Source organism: Heterocephalus glaber, unplaced genomic scaffold (genome assembly GCF_053883595.1).
Source record: "Heterocephalus glaber isolate CG9 unplaced genomic scaffold, H.glaber_assembly_v1.0 deba00001564, whole genome shotgun sequence".
In the NCBI taxonomy this organism is placed as follows: Eukaryota; Metazoa; Chordata; class Mammalia; order Rodentia; family Bathyergidae; genus Heterocephalus; species Heterocephalus glaber.
This window is the reverse complement of record NW_028258351.1, coordinates 2054081-2075001: the sequence shown is the minus strand read 5'-3', so window position 1 is coordinate 2075001 and position 20921 is coordinate 2054081. Positions and strand designations below refer to the sequence as shown.

The 20921-nt window shown below is 33.7% G+C and overlaps 1 protein-coding gene across 2 annotated transcripts in view; it reads right to left on the bottom strand.

Moving 5' to 3' along the window:
- The window catches only part of Brip1 (BRCA1 interacting DNA helicase 1), a 143009-nt gene that overhangs the window by 92887 nt on the left and 29201 nt on the right, over positions 1–20921 (bottom strand). Inside the window, exons 7-10 of one of the 2 annotated variants that reach the window (XM_021248691.2) lie at positions 15255–15545; positions 7960–8181; positions 5378–5577; positions 2403–2535 (exon numbers count right to left, since the gene is read on the bottom strand). In XM_021248691.2, the coding sequence (XP_021104350.2) occupies positions 2403–2535; positions 5378–5577; positions 7960–8181; positions 15255–15545 (846 nt within the window). The remainder of the gene's footprint in view (positions 1–2402; positions 2536–5377; positions 5578–7959; positions 8182–15254; positions 15546–20921) is intronic. The other variant, XM_087191448.1, reaches the window with a different exon arrangement.

Sequence of the window (20921 nt, the reverse complement as noted above, 5' to 3'; positions counted from 1 at the left end):
AGGAACAAGACAAGGATGTCCACTATCACCACTCCTGTTCAATATAGTTTTGGAAACATTAGCCACAGCAAGTAGACAAGAGAAAGAAATAAAAGCAATAAAGATAGGAAACAAAGAAATTAAATTATCATTATTTGCAGATGACATGATACTCTATACAGAAGACCCCAAGAACTCCACCAAAAGTCTTCTAGACTTAATAATCAAACTCAGTAGACTATCTGGATACAAGGTCAACACACAAAAATCAGTAGCTTTCCTGTACATGAACAACAGACTCACTGAAAAAGGAACTGGAGAAACAACTCCCTTCACAATAGCATCCAAAAAAAATGAAATATCTAGGAATCAACCTAAGGAAAGAAATCAAAGGCCTCTACTCTGAAAACTATAGCACTCTGAAAAAAAGAGATCAAAGAGGATATCAGAAAATGGAAAGACATCCCTTGCTCCTGGGTAGGAAGAACCAATATAGTGAAAATGGTCATACTTCCAAAACTGCTATGTAGATTCAATGCAATCCCAATTGAAATTCCAGCAGCATACTTTACAGACCTTGAGACACACAGACACACTCAGCCACCTCACCCTCAACAAAGGAGCCAAATAACCTCACTGGAGGAAAGATAGCCTCTTTAATAAATGGTGCTGGAAAAATTAGGTTTCAACTTGCCAAAGATTAAAACTAGACCTATATCTCTCAACATGCACTAAATTAAAATTGAAGTGGATTAAAGATCTAAATATTAAAACAGAAACGCTGAGCAGGCTGGAACAGAGGTTAGGTAGAACTCTTGAAAACATTGGTGTAGGAAAAGATTTTATGAACAAAACCTCAGTTGCCCATGAACTAGCACAAACAATCAACAAGTGGGATCTCTTCTTACTAAAAAGCTTCTGCACAGCAAGAGAAACCACCAACAGAGTGAAGAGACAATCCACCAGGTGAAAACCACCAGATTTTCACCTGCTGTTCCTCAGACAAAGGTCTACTATCTCGAATCTACAAAGAACTTAAAAAAATCAGACCTCCCAAATTTAAAGACCCAATCCAAAAATGGGCATCTGAAATGAACAGACATTTCTCACACAAAGAAGTAGAAATAGCAAATAAACATATGAAAAAATGTTCAACATCACTGGTCATTCAAGAGATGCAAATGAAAACAATGCTGAGATTCCACCTCAGTCCAGAATGAATGGCTGCTATCAAGAAATCAACCAATAACAAATGCTGGTGGGGCTGTGGGGAAAGAGGAACCCTGCTCCACTGCTGGTGGGAGTGTAGACTGGTGGAACCACTGTGGAAATCAGTATGGAAACAACTCAAAGAACTAGGATTAGAGGCCTCATTTGACCCAGCTATTCCCCTGCTGAGTATCTTCCCAAAAGAATTAAAAGAATCATATCACAGCGATATATATGCACCCATGTTCATAATGGCACAGTTAGTAATAGCTAAAACTTGGGAAACAGCTTAATTGTCCATCAACTGGAGGATAAAGAAAATGTGGGGGTTTTTAAATGGAGTACTACTCAGCCATAAAGAATGAGAAATTACAGACATTTATAGCTAAATGGATGCACAATGAGGCGATACTCTTAAGTGAAATAAATAGGACACACATGTGTAAATACCGAATAGTTTCTCTGATGTGAGAAACTAAAAGTGTAAATAAGGACTAAATGGTATAACAGATAATGTGAAATAGGAAGAAAAGGTTCAAAGGGAAAGGGGAAGTAGAAGGGGTAGAGAAAAGGAAAGAAGAGAATGGACTTAATATGAGAAAATGAAAATATGGAAACAAAGTCTTTGCAAACAGGGAGGGGTGGAGGGGTTGAAGGGAGGGCAGGGGAATGGGGAAAAAATAAAAATCAAGATATATTATGTAAAGGTACAAAGCTCCAATGATGAATGTCATTATATTGTGTATCTAAAATGTACCAATAAAATTAATTTTTCAAATATTGACTCCTTTTAGCTTTGAACAAAGCAACACTTCCCTTTTTTGTTGCTTCTGGGTTTTGTTTTTTGAGACAGGATCTTGCTATGTAGTACAGGCTGTCCTTGAACTATATAGCCCAGGCTTGCCTTAAACTTATGGCGATCCTCCTGCCTCAGCCCCTTGAGTGCTGGGATTATAGGTGTATAGCACCACAGCCAGTTAATACTTCCCTCTAAAACTTTTTTCCCTCAAACTAAATAATGCTATTTTCACCTATAATTTACTCATGCCATCACTTAAAGATATCAGATTTAGATAAAATAAAAATTTAAACAAATTGCTAATTTTTGAAAAAATTCTGGATTATTCACTGGATTTATTATGAATTTACCATCTACTAAATCACTTCTAATTCACTAGATGAATTTCACAGGTGGAGAAAAAAAAGAATCTTACCTGCAAAATGGGAAAAGTAGCAGTAGTGATGCCCATTTTGTATAAATTTAAGAGCATTTCATTTCCACTCCATATTTTACAAGATGATTCATAATCCCTTTCTACAAGATGTTCAGTGTTTGCTTCTAACCAACTAGAATAAAATAAAGCAACCCTGTCAACCAATAACATTCTTAGGTGCATTATTTCAACAGAACAAGAGATGTCATTATTGTCATTATTGTTATACACTGATCTCTATCAATTATAGCTCTCAGGACATGAATGTGGATTAAGACATCTTCAAGAAAACATGCATGTTTTGTACCCTAAAATAATCATTTATATAGCTAAAAAAATAAGCTTTTATTCAAAAGAAACATGCATATAATTTCCAATTGTTTTGTGGACTCATACTGTTTTACTTGACCAATGTCTCTCTAAAAGCCAGGTATTACATGTTTATCCCAAATGCACACAAAAGGAAATGTAAAACAAACCAATAAATAAGTAAAAGTGCTACATATTAACACAAAAAACTATTTGAAAGTAAATTCACTGATATATATACACATTCACACATATTTGTAAACTCAATAACTATTTGAATGCTTTATACCACTGTTCTGAGCAACAGAAATTATAGCAGTACCCACTATAGACAAGGTCCTCTTACAGAAATTATGGTCTACTAAAGGAAGACAAAAATAAACACTGAAAAAAATAACCAAGAAAATATCAGGTAGTGATATATATAATGAAAATAAATTAATGTAACCTAGTTGCTACTTTAATTTGAATGTCAATGATATTCTCCCTCAAATGATACTCATTCTAACAAGTGAATGTACAAAGTATTCAATTATGGGAGCTTCAAGGGGGAAAAAAGCATGTTCCAAACAGAAGAAATAGCTAGTGGAAAGAATTTGAGATAGTTAACAAATTCTGGTCTTTTGAGCCTGAAAGAAAGCCATTGTGAGCGGGCACGGTGGCACACACTTGTAATCCCAGCACTTGGGAGAGGCTGAGGCAGAAGGATCGCCACAAGTTGGAGGCCAGCCTGGGCTATGTAGTGAGCTCAAAGCTAGCCTGCACTACAAAGCAAGACCTTGTCTCAAAAAACAAAAATAAGCCAATATGATTATCACAATGTACAGTGGATAATGGAATAAACAGAATGATAAACAAGGTTCAATTCATTTTGAATAGGGTAAGAAATATGAATTCTAATCAAAGTGCAACGGACAGTTCCAAATAGTTTTTAATGAGACTATATTGTAAGTGTTTAAAACAGGGTACTACTTGCTTCTAAGCCAGAATGGACTACAAGACAAGAGCTGGTCAACAGAAAGACCAAGGCAGGATTAGAGAGGTAGGTCTTTCTGTCCAACCTCCTAACTTCCCAGGGGGGAGAGGCATGAAGATTGAAATATGATTTAATCAAACATGGCTATGAAATGAAGTGTTCCAAAGGACAGTGTTTGAAAGTTTCAGATAGCTAAATACGTGGAGGTTCCCAGAGAACGATGCTCCAGAAGGAGGCAGGGAAGCTCCACTCATCTTCTCCTATACCTTTACCTATGTATCTCTTCATCTGTATCTTTTATAATACCCTTTAAAGACTGATAAAGCAAAGCATTTTCCTGAGTTCTGTGAGCCACTCAAGCAAATAGAGCTGTAGGAACCACAATTTATAGCTGGTCAATCAGAAGCACAAGCTGTGGCTTGTGACTGGCATCTAAAGTCACAGGCAGGGCAATCCTAGGACTGAGCCCTCAGCCTGTGGGATCTGACGCTACCTCCAGTTCAATATTTGAACTGAATTGAATTTAGAGGACACCCTCTGTTTTCTGATACAGCAGAACTGCTTGCTTGCCAGGAGAATCCTCACAGCCTAGGGACAAGGGACAAGGAAAGCTTCTGTGCTAACTGGTGTGACAGCAGAAAAAACCCCCTTCTATTACTCAGAGACCAGTAAACAAATGACTATATATCTATTCAATGGAATTCTAGACAAATATTTTTTTCTTTTCCTTCTTTTTGCAGCCCTGGAGATCAAACCCAGGGCCTCACAGATACTAAACAAGGCCTCTCCCACTGAGCTAAACCTCAGCCCTAGGCAACTATTTTTTAAAACTGAGAAAGCAACTGAGGGCTTGATATGAAACAGTCTTCAAAATACATGAAAAAAGCTTGATGCAAAAAAAAAAGTATATATAGCACGTCATCATTTGGACAAAGAAATGAAGACTAAAAGAATATATCTACATTGGCTGCCACATATGTAAATATGCCCTGAATGACAAACTTGTCTAGAAGAACAGAAACTAAATAGTAAGAGATGAGATGGAAAGTAGGTTTTTAGTATATGAACTTGTAGAGATTTTACGTTCAACCATGTTATCTCATAACATTCAGACTTCTAAAAGAATACACAATAAAGGAAACAGAAAAATACCACAATACATAGAATGAGATTACAGAGGCAGGTTTTTTATAAGATGAGATTCTAGAGCAATAGTTTAAAAGTTAAACAAAAGGGAAATTACCTAATATAAATTTTAATAAAATTAGTACTGTCTATTTTAGAATACTTAAATGAATCATGGTTAAATAAAAACCACCAAATTAGAATCCTACTCAAACTGGAGAACAAAGCAACAAATAAAGCCATCATCTAAAACTTTAAAATACATTAATTAAAACCATGTTTAGTTTCTGTCCTATTCTGTTTATACCCTTTCTGTGGGGCTGTTGAATTATCTTGCTTAATTAGGAGTAAGACTCCAATTATTAATTTTTAAAAAATCAATTATGTTCATTATATTCTTTTGAATAAAACAAAAGGTTGGACTAGCCTTGTTTTAATAAAGTTTTACTGGCAAAGAATCCAACTGCCAAGTAGTCTAGTTAATCAAAGCTTGATACTGTGGCATAATAAAACATGTTTTTAGTACAAAGGCAACACAAATACACTAATAGACAAATACTCTTACTTAATAAGGCTACAGCACACAGCTCGTAGAGGTTCATGGTCTTTCTTCCTTATATTACTGTTGACCAAACTATCTAGCTCATCTCGAGCAAATCGAAGCTGAACTTCTGTTACACTATAACTTGCTGATTCCCGAGCACAGTCTTCAATGTTATGAGCTTCATCTAAAATGACAACCTGTTCTTTCAGATTTATATCCATCTGTAAGACAAAAGAATTTCCCTGTAAAACATCTGGCAAAATGAATTTAACAGCGGTAGACAAGAGATTTAATTTAAAAATTCACACTTACCCACCAGTATTGCAAGTAGTACAATTACATAAGCAAGTGATTGTATAAGTAACTGATTCTATGCCTTAAATAAAACTTCAGAGGCACTAAGGCCAACCACATACCAGTTTTATAGTGCAGAGTTTGCCATTTTGTACCCTTGAAACATTTTGCAAACCCATCAATGAAGGGCTAGGGATTTAGCTCAGTGGTGCCGTGCCTGCCTCGCAAGCACAAGGTCCTGAGTTTAATCCCCAGTACCAAAGGAAAAAAAGAACCTATCAATGAAAAAATACGTATTGAGTGAGCATGTATCAGGGTACTGCTAGTTACACAGAAGAGTATAAAATCCCATGGAGGAGTTTCCAATATAAAACAGAGCAGCAACCCTTTAATAGTAAAATAATACAAGAGTCAAATGACTCCTAAAATAATAACACAGTGTAGTATAATATATATTTGTTTAATTTTAGTCTGTCCTGCAACCCTTCATTTTGAGCATTGCTCTTCCCCAACTCCTATGTGAACCTAGTAGAACTACTAATCTGTACATCAAGAGACGTCACTATTCTCACAACTGGGTTAAGGCTCAGAACCTAGGCTTCTCAGTCACATGAAGTATTCCACCTTTTATGGTGATAGTGACTGGGTCAGGTTCAGGAATGGATATGTGATCCAAGGTAGACCAACCAGAGTAATTTTGAGGGAACTAATATGAGATAAGGTTCTTTTTCCCAAATTAGCTAGCTGCTTATGGTTGTTTTCATTCCCACAAGAAGAGCTTGGCCAGGTGTGGTGGCTATAATCCCAGCACTCAGGAGGGCTGAGGCAGGAGGATCACCATGAATTTGAGGGTATATAATGAGTTCAAGGTCAGCCTGAACTATATAGCAAGACTGTCTCAAAAATAAAACAAGAGCTTGCCTGAGAAAAAGCTATCACAATAGAAAATCAATTGTTTCCGGAGCTCGCTCATTTTTTTTTGTGGTACCAGGGATTGAACTCTGGACCTTGTGCTTTCAAGGCAGGCAGCGGCACCGAGCTAAATTCCCAGCCCAGCTCTTTCCTTTTTTAAGTTGGGTTTGCATCACTTGCAATTTAAAGGAGTCCTGACTAATATAGGAAAATGTCACAAAGCAATTGTCAGTGAGGTAGTCTCAGAAATTAATAATACACTGAAGGTTAAAAACAACTAAGAATGAGCCATGAAAGAATAGAAAACAGAACGTGTTTATAGATTAGGACAAAAAATGAGCAGAGCATTTCAAGAGATGAAGCAGAGATACAGGAAAAAACAAGGTATCCTCTGGGGACTCTGATAATTTTTTAAGGGTTCAAGTTGGGAGTTTTATGAGAGAAAGCTCAAAAGGCAAATCTAGATCAGACTCTTGAATGTAAATTTAAGAAATATGGACTTCATCCCAGAGGAAAGGGAACCGCAGCAGATTTTTAAATAGGGGAAGAATGTAGTAAGTAACATTAGGAAAGACTGGGTGGCATTGTTATGTGCAATGGTTCAGAAGGAAGATACCTGGATAAGAGGCAATCAATTAGAGGTAGAATAAAAGGACAGTATTAGCAGTAGTAAATATAATGCTTATTAATTTTGAACATAAAGAAATAGCAACCAATAAGAACTGCACAGTCAGATCTGAAGAACGGAAACACAATGGCCTATACCAACTTATTTACTTTTGTTGTCTTTTGCTAAAACTACTAGATGTCCCTAAAATAAAATCTGAAGTTCATTTCTCCAAAACTCACAAATCATAATTTCTATAGTGTTCATATATTCCCAATACAAGTGCTTCAAAATACAGCTTGTTCAGAGACATGTCTTTAAATAATTCTTTTTGACTACTCATGAAAGGAAAGAAAGATGGTTATAAATGGTTATTTGAAGAAGACTGACAGTGTCTGGAGACATTTAATGGTCACAATTGTGAGGATGCTACTGGTATCTAGTAGATAAAAGCAGGGATGCTATAACACAACCCATGGCGCACAAGACTGGCCCACCACAGCTAAGAATTATCCAGCCCACAATGTCGTTACTGCCAATGTTCAAAAACCCTGGTATCTTCCCACTTTAGTCACTGGGTCCTTAAAATTGCTTATTATTTTGGAAATTAAAATGATTAGCTCTAAAATTCTTATACCTTAGAATATATTTTCAGTATTCTAACATATTTACATAAATTCAATATGAAGCAAAAAACAAAGCTATTAAAACATCGAAAGGCTTTTATACTTATCATTTATACAACAATAGGTAGGAAAAAAATTACTCTGATTTTTATACATATACTTACACTTTCCCTTATTTGTGCATCTAGAAGATAGTTGTAGGGACAAAATATTATGTCAGCATCTTCTGTCAGTTCTCGGGCTGTATAATATGGACACGCCTTTAGTTTTCTCCCCAGACTGACAAGTTCTTCTATATCCCAGGCTTTGTACATTCCTTCAATGGTCTGGAATGTGTGTTGGTTACTAATTTTATGAACACCATGATAAAAATAGCAGGATTTTCCCTAAAAACCAAATATGTATAATGGAAATGTGAATTAATACTAGACTAGAAAGAATGTTTTATCTCAGAATTATAGGAACATTATTAAAGCCACAAGGTTACCAAGGAGCCAGATTATGCCCTATTTTCACAATCATAACTTGTTTTTGGTAAGAGATGGGGTCTCTGGCCCTACACTCCACAGGCTCAAGTACACTTCCCGCCTCATTGTCCAGAGACAGCTAGGAATACACGTGCATGCCATGAGGGCTGGCCACAATCACACAATCATTTTTTTTTTGGTACTGAGGCTTGAACTCAGGACCTTGTGCTTGCAAGGCAGGCACGGTGCCACTGAGGTAAATCCCTGGCCTATCACACAATCATTTTAAAGAAACTATGGTAGTTGACTTCGATTCAGATAAAGCTCCAGATAAGTTAAACTCTAAATATCTCATCAACTAGAGAAAAATATTTTTAAATTATGTTTCTTGTGGCTTTGTTCTGATTAAAGTGATACTAGGCATAAATTATTTATGAAAGAATACACAAAGCACTGAGCATGGTGGTACACTCTTTTGACCCCAGAACTTGGGAAGCTGAGGCAGGAGGATTACCATGAGTTCAAGGCCAGCCTGGACTACCTAGTGAGTTCAAAGCCAGCCTGAATGACATAGTGAGACCTTGTCTCAAAAAAAAAAAACCAAAAAAAGAAACCCAACAAACAAACAAGAAGAAGAAGAATATATACTAAGGTAGCATTGGTTGCTTTTAGGGATGGGAACTAAGTGACTTAGGAACAGGAGTAGAAGTGATTTTTCTCTGTAGACTCACACCTTTTCAATTTTGATGCACAGGAGGAACAATAAATGGAGGAAGGGGGGAAAGGGTAGAGAAAGAAAGGAAACAACCAAGCAAACAAGGTAGTTTGGAACATCTTGGGGGAAAATACAGTAGGTCAGATCACTACACACACAAAAAAAATCAGAAAATATAAGAGTATGAAAAAAATCCCTAAATTATAATTCTATCTCACAAAGAATGCACTATTAACATTCTGATGTGTTTCACTTCATACTTCTTCTATACATACTTACATGAGGAGACATCTCTCAATGTGACCCAAGTTAAGATAAAGCAAAAGTTCCCCAGGCACTGACAATTAACAATCTGGCTACAATAAATATTTTTATAAAACTAAATTCACTTATTCTTCCCTATTTTATTAAAAATCATATCAGAAAAAATCATGTATTACTAGATATTTTTTCACTGCTATTCATATAAGTACTTCGAATTAAAGTGCCAAGTTGATGAACTAGTTCCCGTATTATCGGGCATTTAGACTTACCAGTTTCTACTTTATAAATAGTAATGGAGTGAATTACCTTATGCTCAATTCTAAACATTTCTTAGTACTGGACATTTTCAGAAATGGCACAATGGGACTAGAGACTGAAGAATTTTTAAGTTTCTTGAAAATATTCCTAAATTATCCTCCAGAAAATAGATACTATTTTCATTATCCATTTCTATATCCTTATTAACAACAATATCTTTTATGGCTGGGGATTTAGCTCAGTGATTCTGCTGCCTGCCTCTCAAGTGCAAAGTCCAGAGTTCGATCCCTGGTACCAAAAAAATAAATAAATAAACAAATAAATAATAATAATATCTTTTCTTATCTTTGCCTATTTAAAGGTGAAGAATAGAATCTTCTTGCTTTGATTTGTATTTTTATAGTTATTTTTAATTTTATTGGTATAATTTAGATATACATAATGATCACATCCATCATAGAGAATTTGAGCCTGTACTTGAAGTATCTTGATTTCTCTTTTTTTCCCCATTCCCCTCTCCTCCCTTCAACCCTTCTTCCCCTCCTTATTTACAAACACCCCATTTCCATTTTTTCCTTCTTTTCTCTTTTTCTTCCTTCCTATTCTCTTGTTCCCCCCCCCTTCCTTTTGAACACTTTTTTAAATTTTAATTATCTATTATACTTTTGGTCTCTATACTTTCAGAGAGACAATGCAATATTTACATGTGTGTCCAATTTATTTCACTTAGGAGTATAGTTTCAAGGTGCATTCATTTAGCTATGTCTCAAGTTTATCTTTTTTTATGGCTGAATAATACTCCATTGTATAGAAAAACCACATCTTTTTTATCCATTCATCAGTTGATGGTCATTTGGGTTGTTTCCAAGATTTAGCTATTACAAACTGTGTCACTATAGGGTACGCATATATCGCTGTGGTATGATGCTGTTAATTCTTTTGGGAAAATACCCAGAAGGGGAATAGCTGGGTCAAATGGAATCTCTAATCCTAGTTTTGTAAGGAATCTCTGCAATGATTTCTTATAGTTTTTAACAATGTTTAACACTATTTTATAGGAGGTTCAACAATAATTTTTCTTCTTTTGTGTTACCTACTAATGTCCTTTGCTATTACTGAAAGTAAAAAAAAATCTTATATGCATTTAAATAATGTCTGATAAAACCGAGTCCTGGCAAAAGTGCCTCATATACTACTTTAAAATGTGTAAAAGTATATAAATCCACTTTTAGTAGAAATATAAGCTTCTACTAGCAAAAGTACACAGCCAATTTGTCAAAAACTGTCAAAATTTTAAATTTAACCACTAATGTTAATATACAGTATATAGACACTGAACTGTTTAATAGCCAAAAACTTAAAATAGGGCACGGTAATACATACCTGTAATCCCAGCACTTGAGAGGCTAAGGCAGGAGGATCACCATGAGTTTAAGGCCAACCTAGGCTACATAGTGAGTTCAAGGCCACCCTGAACTACATAGCAAGACTTTGTCTCAAAAGACAAAAAATTAGGGCCAGGGATTTAGTTCAGTGGTTTCGCCGCCTGCTGTGCAAGCATAAGGACCCAAGTTCGATCCCCGGTACCAAAAAAAAAAATTGGAGGCCAGGAATTTAGCTCAGTGGTCCCACTGCTTGCCTCACAAGCGCAAGGTCCCAAGTTTGATCCCCAGTACAAAAAAAAAAAAATTAAAAACTGGGAGATAAACCTAATGTCAACTGCCCACAGTAGACACATTAAACAGATGATTAATTCATACAAAAGCTATCACCCTTAAAAGTAAGTTACATTTGCCCATGTGCTGATGTGTTAGGCTCTCTAAAAGATACCTTAATGTGTTTTATATGTTTTTGGTCTATTAACTCTAGCTGTTAATCTGAATCTAAGATAATTAACTTTATAAGGACTTATAAGATAGATAAATGAATGTGATGCTGGCAAAAAAGGGAGGTATTGGGGGGAAGGGGAAAAAAAATCAATTGAGATTTGTTATGAACATGTACCAATTCCCCACAATGAATGTAATCATTATGTACTACAATTATGTATTAATAAAAATTTTTAAATAGCAAAAAGAAGATATGTTAAGAAATATAGTTACTGAATAATGTGCATAGTGATTAAGTTCATGTAAGCTTTATTTAAAAAGAATAAATATGTATTATAGCAAATGCATTTTCTAAATGTTCTGGAAAAATACACGTAAAACTTCATAGTAGTTTCCTTGAAATAACTGGCTCAGGGGAGAGGAGGCGCTCCAAAAACAAAGATTCTCTTTCCACTTAATGTTTCTCTATAATTTTGACTCTTTTAATGATGTACATGTATTATTTTTCTTTTTCAAGTACTATTAGGCACTAAGTGGTAGAATAATGAGACATTTTTATTTTCATTAATTCTTATTAATAAAAATTAAATGTGATTTTGAAGTAAAAAATCTTTCCTGGCTTCTCTTTAGTAAGTACAAGGAATTATATGTATGAATGTATGCATATATATGCATGTATATATGTATACATGTAATATATATAAATATATATATGTACTTTTACCTATGAACTATCCAAAAGGAGACAAGTCTATGCTTTCAAAACATATATACATCATTAAATACACTAATGTTCCTAGAAATTACTAGAAACAATAAACCACTGAAGTTTCATAACCCATAAAAGAATGTCAGGAAATCAAAAGACAAGACATAAACAGTTGACTAGTTCTTCTAAAGTTGTGTACTGAGCCATGTTCAAGGAAGCTATCTGTTGCTTCTCCAAAATACTAAAAATAATTAGCAGGAAAGGCCTCACATAATTAAATTTATTTAGTTTTCTAAATTTTTTTCATTTACTTATCTAACCGCTACTCTTTTTTTAATCTTTCACCTTCCCCCATACATTCATCTTTTTCTTTTTCTCTTTTTCTCTTTTTCTCTTCCTAGTGTAATCAAAATAGCAACGGAGAAGGACTTACAAACTTAGGTTCTGGCTCCTCCTCCCTTGCTAATCACTTGTCTGACTGGGTATACTTCAAGATCCATTTTTCTCATGTGACTAAGCATCAAAAGAGTAGCTGAACTAGAAGCCTTTTAAAATTCCTTTTGACTCACTGACTATACCATCTCTAAAGTTCCTTCCAGTTCTAAAATTCTGTGATTCTCAGATCCACATACAAGCAGAGTTGTGCCAATTATCTTTCATACTGAGTCTGATACAGACTCTCTTTAATAATATGATGTTCGCCATTTCTTCATTTCAAGCATTTTCCATTCAATTCTGAAAGTTCATCTTTGTACAGAATGATCACTAAGAAGCCTTTAGAATCTGAACTCTACTCTGCATCTAAAGTACTCTTTAGAATTGTCATTTCTGACTCTTGTTAAAATTATTTTTTCTCAAGTGAAACACAGATTAGCTTTTAACAGACAAGTGCATATTTTTCTAGCATGAGAGCATTTTAATAAAAGAAACAGGAACAAAAACACATGTGCCATCAGATCAAGCCAAAAAATCAGAACATTTACACTTTAAGGGCACTTAGAATGACAGCCTTGTGCAGGCTGATAGCAATACCAGAAAAGCTCATCCATTTTAGCTGTGTAACACAACCCTGAGGGGAGTCTGTCAATTGAAGCGTTATCACACTTTAAACTGTTTTCACTCAAACTGTCAGTTATCTATTTATCATTTCTTTTTGGTAATTCAGCCATGGTAAACATAGACACCTATGGTGATTTTGTAATTGGCCCTCATTACAATACCAAATTACTCTGAGGGCTTGGGAACAAGAAAAAAAATGGTTCATGTATGCCCATGAGGCAAGCATTCTGAGGCAGAATTAGAATTAGGTTATAGCAATCCACAAACAGGTATCTTCAATTATTTGTATCACTAACATTCAAAAATGTTTACTTGTTCACTTTAGGACAAACTAAAGGCAATGAGTAATTCTGAATATTGAAGTCTACTGAATTTTTTATTTTTATGTGATTCAAATTTATGAGAATCAAGATCAATAAAAGCATAACCAGCATTCTAGGATTCCAGAAAACTATAAGACTATCTGCCTTCAATACATAACCCTAAACTTTTTTTTTTTTTTTTGGTACCGGGGATCGAACTTGGGACCTTGTGCTTGCGAGGCAGGCAGTGGAACCACTGAGCTAAATCCCCGGCTCGTTAGTTACTTTTACCAATGCATTTTATCAATGTATGTATTTTTTAGATACATAATATTTTCTCAATAACGAGTAAAAAAAGATTAAAATATTACAACGCCAGCAAATCTTCTTTCATAAACTATATAGCTAAAAAAGAAATTCAAGCATTTGAGGAATTTAGCAAATCAGTTAGCCATTTTTGGAAAGAAGTCTACCTAAGCATGAAATTTGTGATGTTTTACCATGAAGAGCTATTTCTTTTTTTTTTTTACATTTGATTTTTAATATTTCCATCTCTCCTTTAAAAGAACTTTTAAATATATACAGTAAGAAAGACTTCACAGTTCCTCAGAACTATATGGAAATAAATATGACTACAGAATTTCAACAATGGTTTGGATTCAGTAATTCTGTATTTTCTTCCTGGCTCTGAACAAATCACTCACATTTTTCTACTGCATTGTATTTTTGGGGGCTTTTTGGGTGGTTTTTTTTGGTACTAGGGATCAAACTTGGGACCTTGTGCTTGTGAGGCAGGTGCCGGAACCACTGAGCTAAATCCCTGGCCCCACATTTTTCTACTCCAGCACCTTACAATTTTTACTTTATAGTTTTATAATGTTTGAATATCTATTAAAGGATCTTTTGAATATCCCTAAATAAAGCTTGAATAAATTCTCATTTAATTAAAGCACTGAGAAAGAAAAGCATAATATAAAATAATTTATTCACATTATATGGTAGGAGGTAATATATCAATAAAATGGAACTCCAGGGGCCATAGCTCACTATTTTTTGTATAGAATCAACTCTCTTTAAAAAAAAAAATTAAAAAATAAAGAGTCAACTCTCTTTGATAAAATACTAATAGACAAAACAACTTTCAAAATACAGTAAATATCATTGGCCATTTCAAATACTGGTTTACTGATGATTTCTGAGTATAATTTCATACCTGCAACCTCAATTTTAGAGTAAATTATACTGGAACACAGACTCCCAAAATAATATTGTCCCCCAAAATATTTTAAATCATAATTTTTAGTTAAAAACAATATTCTATTTCTGCCTTACCCAAATTCATAAATTCCCTGGAAAAGTTCAAAACCATTCATAGTTAATAATCTAACTTTTAAAACAGAATTTTGTACTAACTAGAATTATGAGATGGAATAATCATTATATTTTAGATTCAATTAGAAGCCATATAAAAATGTGCTCAGGCTACCTAATTTTCTTCTGAAGTTTTTAAATATGTAAAATATATTAATTAGGTCTAACTGGTCTAAATAGTTTTATATGACATCATTAACATATGACTTTTTTGATAAAGGAATTTAAAAGAAATAACATCTGACCTCAAAGGAAATTAAGTTCAAGGAATTAAATATCTCCAAACTTTAGGACCTAAACCTGTAATCTGAAACTTGAATAAAGGTTTTCTTGTGGTAAAACTATTTTTCAAAAAGTATCAATACCAGCGATTAATTTTATTTCCCAAAGTTATTTAACAATATAAAAGTACAGGTAAAACATATCTTAAGTAATGTGAATCTTTTCAGCCTATTTTTTCTGTAAAACAAAATAATTTTACTCACATTTTTTCCATCCAGCAATTCCATGCACTTTTCATTCCTGTTGAAGTTACCAACTACTTCAGGATGGACACAAGTATGATCCCTGCTAGAAAGAATAGTCATTGGGACCCCTGAATATGCTGTCTTCCGGAGCTCTCTAGTAATCTGAGCAATCTGCTTGTGTGTGCGTGTCCCAAAATATATTTTGGGCCTCTTGAATTTCCCCCCATGATCCTTCTTAATGGTATGTGAAGATTCTTGACTGTTTCCTTGTTTAGTAGAACAGGAGCACCTAGAACAGTGGCCAGGGGGCTGTAACACAGGAAAGAAAAGATAATTAACACCTGGACTACCATAACAAGTGTTACCAAACCTTTCATGGAATCAGAACTTATAAGTAATGAACCACCATTTGTCAAAGAGAAAATTTCAAAATATTACAGTACCTAAAACTTGCCAATTAAAGAAAAAAACTCCATTTCAAATTTCTCTTTTAAAAGTTATAAATGAAACAGGGGTGGTGGTGCACACTTGTAATCTCAGCTATCTGAGAGGCTAAAGCAGCAGAAGGATTGCAAGTTTAAAGCCACCCTGGGCAACTTAGTGAGACTACCTCAAAATGAAAAATAAAAAGGGCTGTGGATATAGTTCAGGCAGAGGCCCTGGGCTCAATCCCCAGTACCAGAAAAAAAAAAAAGGTTATAAATGATTATTTCCATATTTGCATTCTTTCTAAGATACCACTCTAACTTGCCAATTCCAAATGTTTCAAACACATTTTAACCCTTCTTATAAAATTATATGACCAAAAAAAAATTGTATGACAAAGTAATTTTGACTCTTGCTTAGGTTTCGTGTGAATTTGTGATATTATAGTGTAGAGATGATAGTTTTACTCATATCCTCCAAATATTCTATATTAGTGAATTTTAAAAGAATTTAAAACAATAGTTTACAAAAGAATAAAAATACAAAGTTGAATTTCAAGTATCACTAACAAAATGAGTAAAGAAATTTCTTCTCTTGTAAAGATATGAAAATGAATGCAAAATATTAACATTTAATATGAAAGTAGGTTGCTTGTATGGGACAAGTATATCTGAAATCCAATTATCTGCCATGGAAAGCAAACCCATGAGTAAATTATCCACGATAGCTCTTCTTAGACAATTCATTTGTAGTCAGTTTCACAACTTAAATAGTTATAGAAATACCTCCTTAAATACACCACATGGAACATGAGAAAGATAGTCAAATGTTTCCCTTTTTATCTCCTGTTTCCAAATTGACAAAACAAAAATTTTTTAATTTTAATGCTGTATTTTAGAACTCACAGATTCTTAATAATTACTCTCTTCAAAGGCTCAATTATCACACCAAATGAAACAAAATTAAGCCTTAAGTAAAATACTATGAAATGGTCACTGATAAGGGAAACAGATAAAAATAGCACACTGATTTAAAAGAATTTGTACTGGAGAATTTCAGTTTAATAGAACAATCACTTTATTAAAATTTTTGAGGTTTTAAAAAATTGTAATCAGTTAAGATTAGTCTTCATAAACAAATGCTAACTCATAGCATGTTATACCACAATACCGAGGATCAAGCTGTCTTTTAGCCTCAACTAGTGGAAAACCAAGTTCAAATTACTCCCTGTCTCGCTCAACCTTGTCCACCATTAAATATTACAATACATGATAGAATGGATGTAAATGTGACCCTGCTGGAGCTGTCACTCACTGGGATAAAAGGTTCACTGATGTGCCAAATAAACAGTCATTCAAAGCAGATAAAGTTACAGCCATGCTGGAATTGTTACATTCCCCTCTCAGGTTGCCAGTAACAGCAGATTTCATTACAGAGTGCTGCCACGTTAAATAGCCAGTTCCAAATATCCTCCCTTCTATATTGAATAATTATTCACTGAAAGGATAAAAAGAAGAGCTATGAATGGAGCTCTTGTCAACAGTGAGGCAGGAAACAGCTGACATGTGGTTTATGTTACATATGTTGCAATATCCAACAATTTATGGTCACAGAGAAAATGGAATGCAAATTATATCATGATACTTTGACAGTTCTTTTTTGGTCTTTGCAATCATCACATTAATTAATTAACATACCATGACAACTGAAGTACATAACTCTGGGTAACAGAATTAGTTTACTTTTTCAAAGCTTCAATTTTTTTTACTCTACTATTTCTCTTCCTTCTGATACTGTTAAATTCACTGGAACATAAGGATGCCAGGGCCCAACACATAGTTTTTTTTGTGCTATATATGGATACATTATATCCAAGGATAAAAGTAATTTAAAAAATGATTATATCTCAAGGCTTACAAAACCTACTTTTTGGGTGGGTTTTGTTTTTGGGGGGTTTTTTATTTTGGCACCGGGGATCAAACTCAGGACCTTGCACTTGTGAGGAAGGCACGGTGCCACTGGGCTAAATCCCCGGGCCTTGATGTAATACTTTTTAACATAATTCTATATTTAAAGTTTACCACCTACTCCTTTTGATTCTTGACTCTCCCAAAATTCAGACAATATAGAAATATACACAACCCTAAGACAAATAATACTGAACTTATCAACATTCATACATATGTAAACATATATTTCACATAACTCTTTTCAAATAAAGAGGGATGGTACTGCATAGTTTTATAACTTGCGACTTTGTATTCAAACTTAACTTTTTAAGTGGGTGAATTTGGCACTAATAATTTAAATAAATACTCTGCTTATCTTAAAATGTTATGCTGTACTAATAAAAAGAGAGAACTGCTTTCAAAAACATATCACTAAGGCAGCTTTATTTAGGCATCTCAAATTTGTTTTTATACCATAATTCAGAAAATTATAAACCATGGGTATTTTACATTAAATGTGTTTTTGCAGCTTTAAAGTGACCTGAATTATACCTTTTATGAATTCAAGGTAGACTCCTCAAAAAAATGGTTTTCAATGACAAGTAGAGTATAAGACAGAAATTAAGAACGTTGATTCTTTTTCCTTTGCATTATTAAAGAGGAATTATTTCTTCAGAAGTGATGTTTTATTTAAGTTTCCATTTAAAGAATTTGGTACATTTATATTTGGAGATGGAAAAACTGAATATGGCATTAGAACAGAGGCTTCAAAGTAAACATTTATTTAGTAACAAAAAAGAATTACATATAACAAAATTGGTAACTTTTAGTGCTGTTAGAAAAGAGAAAGAATCCTGATAGCAATGACAAGAGGTCAGAATATTCCCCCAATCCTATTAACAGGCCAATAACACTTTATAGTCTTTCTCTGAAACTCTTTGACCTAGGAGTCCTAATAAGATAAATAAAACTAAATAATTTTATACCTCTCACTAAGTATTTTTTCTGCTAACATATAATTTGGTTTATCTTTGTGTATGTGTGTTTTTAGGTTTATCTTTCAAAAGCATGTTTTCCTTTTCCTCTTTAAATTCACAAAGATTTTATTAAGAAACCAGAATAAATTTAAAGTCCTTTTCCTTCAACAAAAGGCAAGAAAATCCAACACCAGTAACAACAAAAATGTAATAATATTTAAATGTAATATTTAAGAGAAACATAAAGGACCCATGTGGATGTGACAACTGTTAATATTTCCATATGTAGAACTCGATTGTTCAAAAATACATTTCAAATTTACAATAGCCAAAACTGTTCTTAGAAGATCAGCAACCAAGGATTTAGAAAGTTTTCCATCTGTTTAATAATCTCTATTTTCTCTCTTGTCCTGTTACATGAGTACATATTATCCAAATTCTTTGAAAGGAGGAAGGACTAGAATATTTGATCTTGAAAGAAAGGCCAACTGCTAAGGCCTTGCCACCCTTCCTCTCATAAAGTTATAATCAGAAGCTTAAATAGTAAGATAACTACAGTGTCAATTGCTAAATTTCTTAACTTTTTCCAAACTTTCATGACCTACTCCCAAACAACAGAATATCTACATTTGAAAAATAAATAGGGATTAAATATTTTTAGAAATTAAAAATGATAAAGAAATTGAATTTTAAAAATAGACATAAAAGGGTATATTTAGTATAAAAAATATATAAAGAAGTAGAAAGGAAGACTGAAAAAAAGCTGATTTACATGAAATAAAGAGAATAGTAGGTATATGAAACAGTAACATATTTTTCCATAACTTTCCACATGTACACGTACTGTCTTTCCAATCACACTGCAAGTTCCTCAATGACAAAACAATCTCTCACATTTCTTTATATAAGTCATTCACTTAACACAGTGTTCTGTATATAGCTATAACTGTTTTTTAATTGATGGTCTATGACCAAAAGTCCCTGAACCAGCTACTATACCAACACATCACGTTTTTAAATCTGATAGATGCTTAAATGATATCCTAATGTGAAATGTTTTAAATTTCAAAAAGTTACTTCAAAACTAAAAGATTAGCTTTTAAAAGAAAACGTACAGGACAAATTATTATTTGAGGTGAAAAAAATCACCTTATGCTAATATTTGAGCTACGTTAGTTAGGTGTGACAAACTTATATCCTGATGTGTTCACTATTAAAAATAACTACCATTTATTAAGGTTATACTTGTGCTAAGCATTTTACATGCATTATCTCATTTCATTCATCCATTCATTTAAGAAACACTAGAAGCCCTGATATATCAAGCCCAGTAGAAGACAATAACAAGGGTTACTCATCTCACTAACAAAGAGTACTTCTCTCTTTAATTGTTCCACAAAGTACAGTTTAAGCGTCTAATACTAGTTTCACTCATGAATTAAGGAACTGTTAAGTTCTAAGTGCATTACTTTCTGAGTGCAATTATAATTTTTGTAAGGGTAAACTATAAACTCAATTCATGAAATTATTTTAACTTATTACTGGTTGATATTTAAATTAAATCTTTCCTAACAAGATCCATGTTATGTTCCACAAGGGAAAAACAAAAACTTTCAATTACAGGACTCACAGCAAGAGCCAGCAAACCTTCTTCATAAAAGGCCAAGGAATAAATACTTTAGGCTTTGCAGGCTATTTGGTCACTGTTATTTTATAAGAAAATATCCTTTATGATCCAAATGGAGGAAAGGGCTGAAGACAATAACTCCAAAGCACAAACACTGAAAATACAACTGCATTAATATGTAAAACTTCTATTTAAAAAGATAATTGCCCTTTACAAAAAAAAGACTGAGAGAAGGTATTTGCAATACATACCAAAATAAGAATCAATATCTGTCACACATAAAGGATTGCAATAAATCCATTTTCAAAAGACAAATTCAATAAACAGCTAAGAACAGGCAAATCACAAGACAGAAGCTGAAAGGCCAATAAATATCTGAAAACATATGCAACTTAATGCTCAACCTCATCAGTAATCAGGAAAATCCAAATTAAAACTATAATTTCCATTTCATATCCATATCAGATTAGCTGTTGGAGAGACTAGGAAAGAAGCTATAAATTGTTAGCTTTTTTTTTTTTTTTTTTTGGTACCGGGGATCAAACTCGCAACCTTGCGCTTGCAAGGCAGGCGGCGGAATCACTGAGCTAAATCCCCGGCCTCAAAATTGTTGATCCAAGTATAAACTGGCACATGCACTTTAGAAAACAAATTGATAATCTAGTAAAACCAAAGATAAAAGTACCCTTTGACCCAGAATGTCACT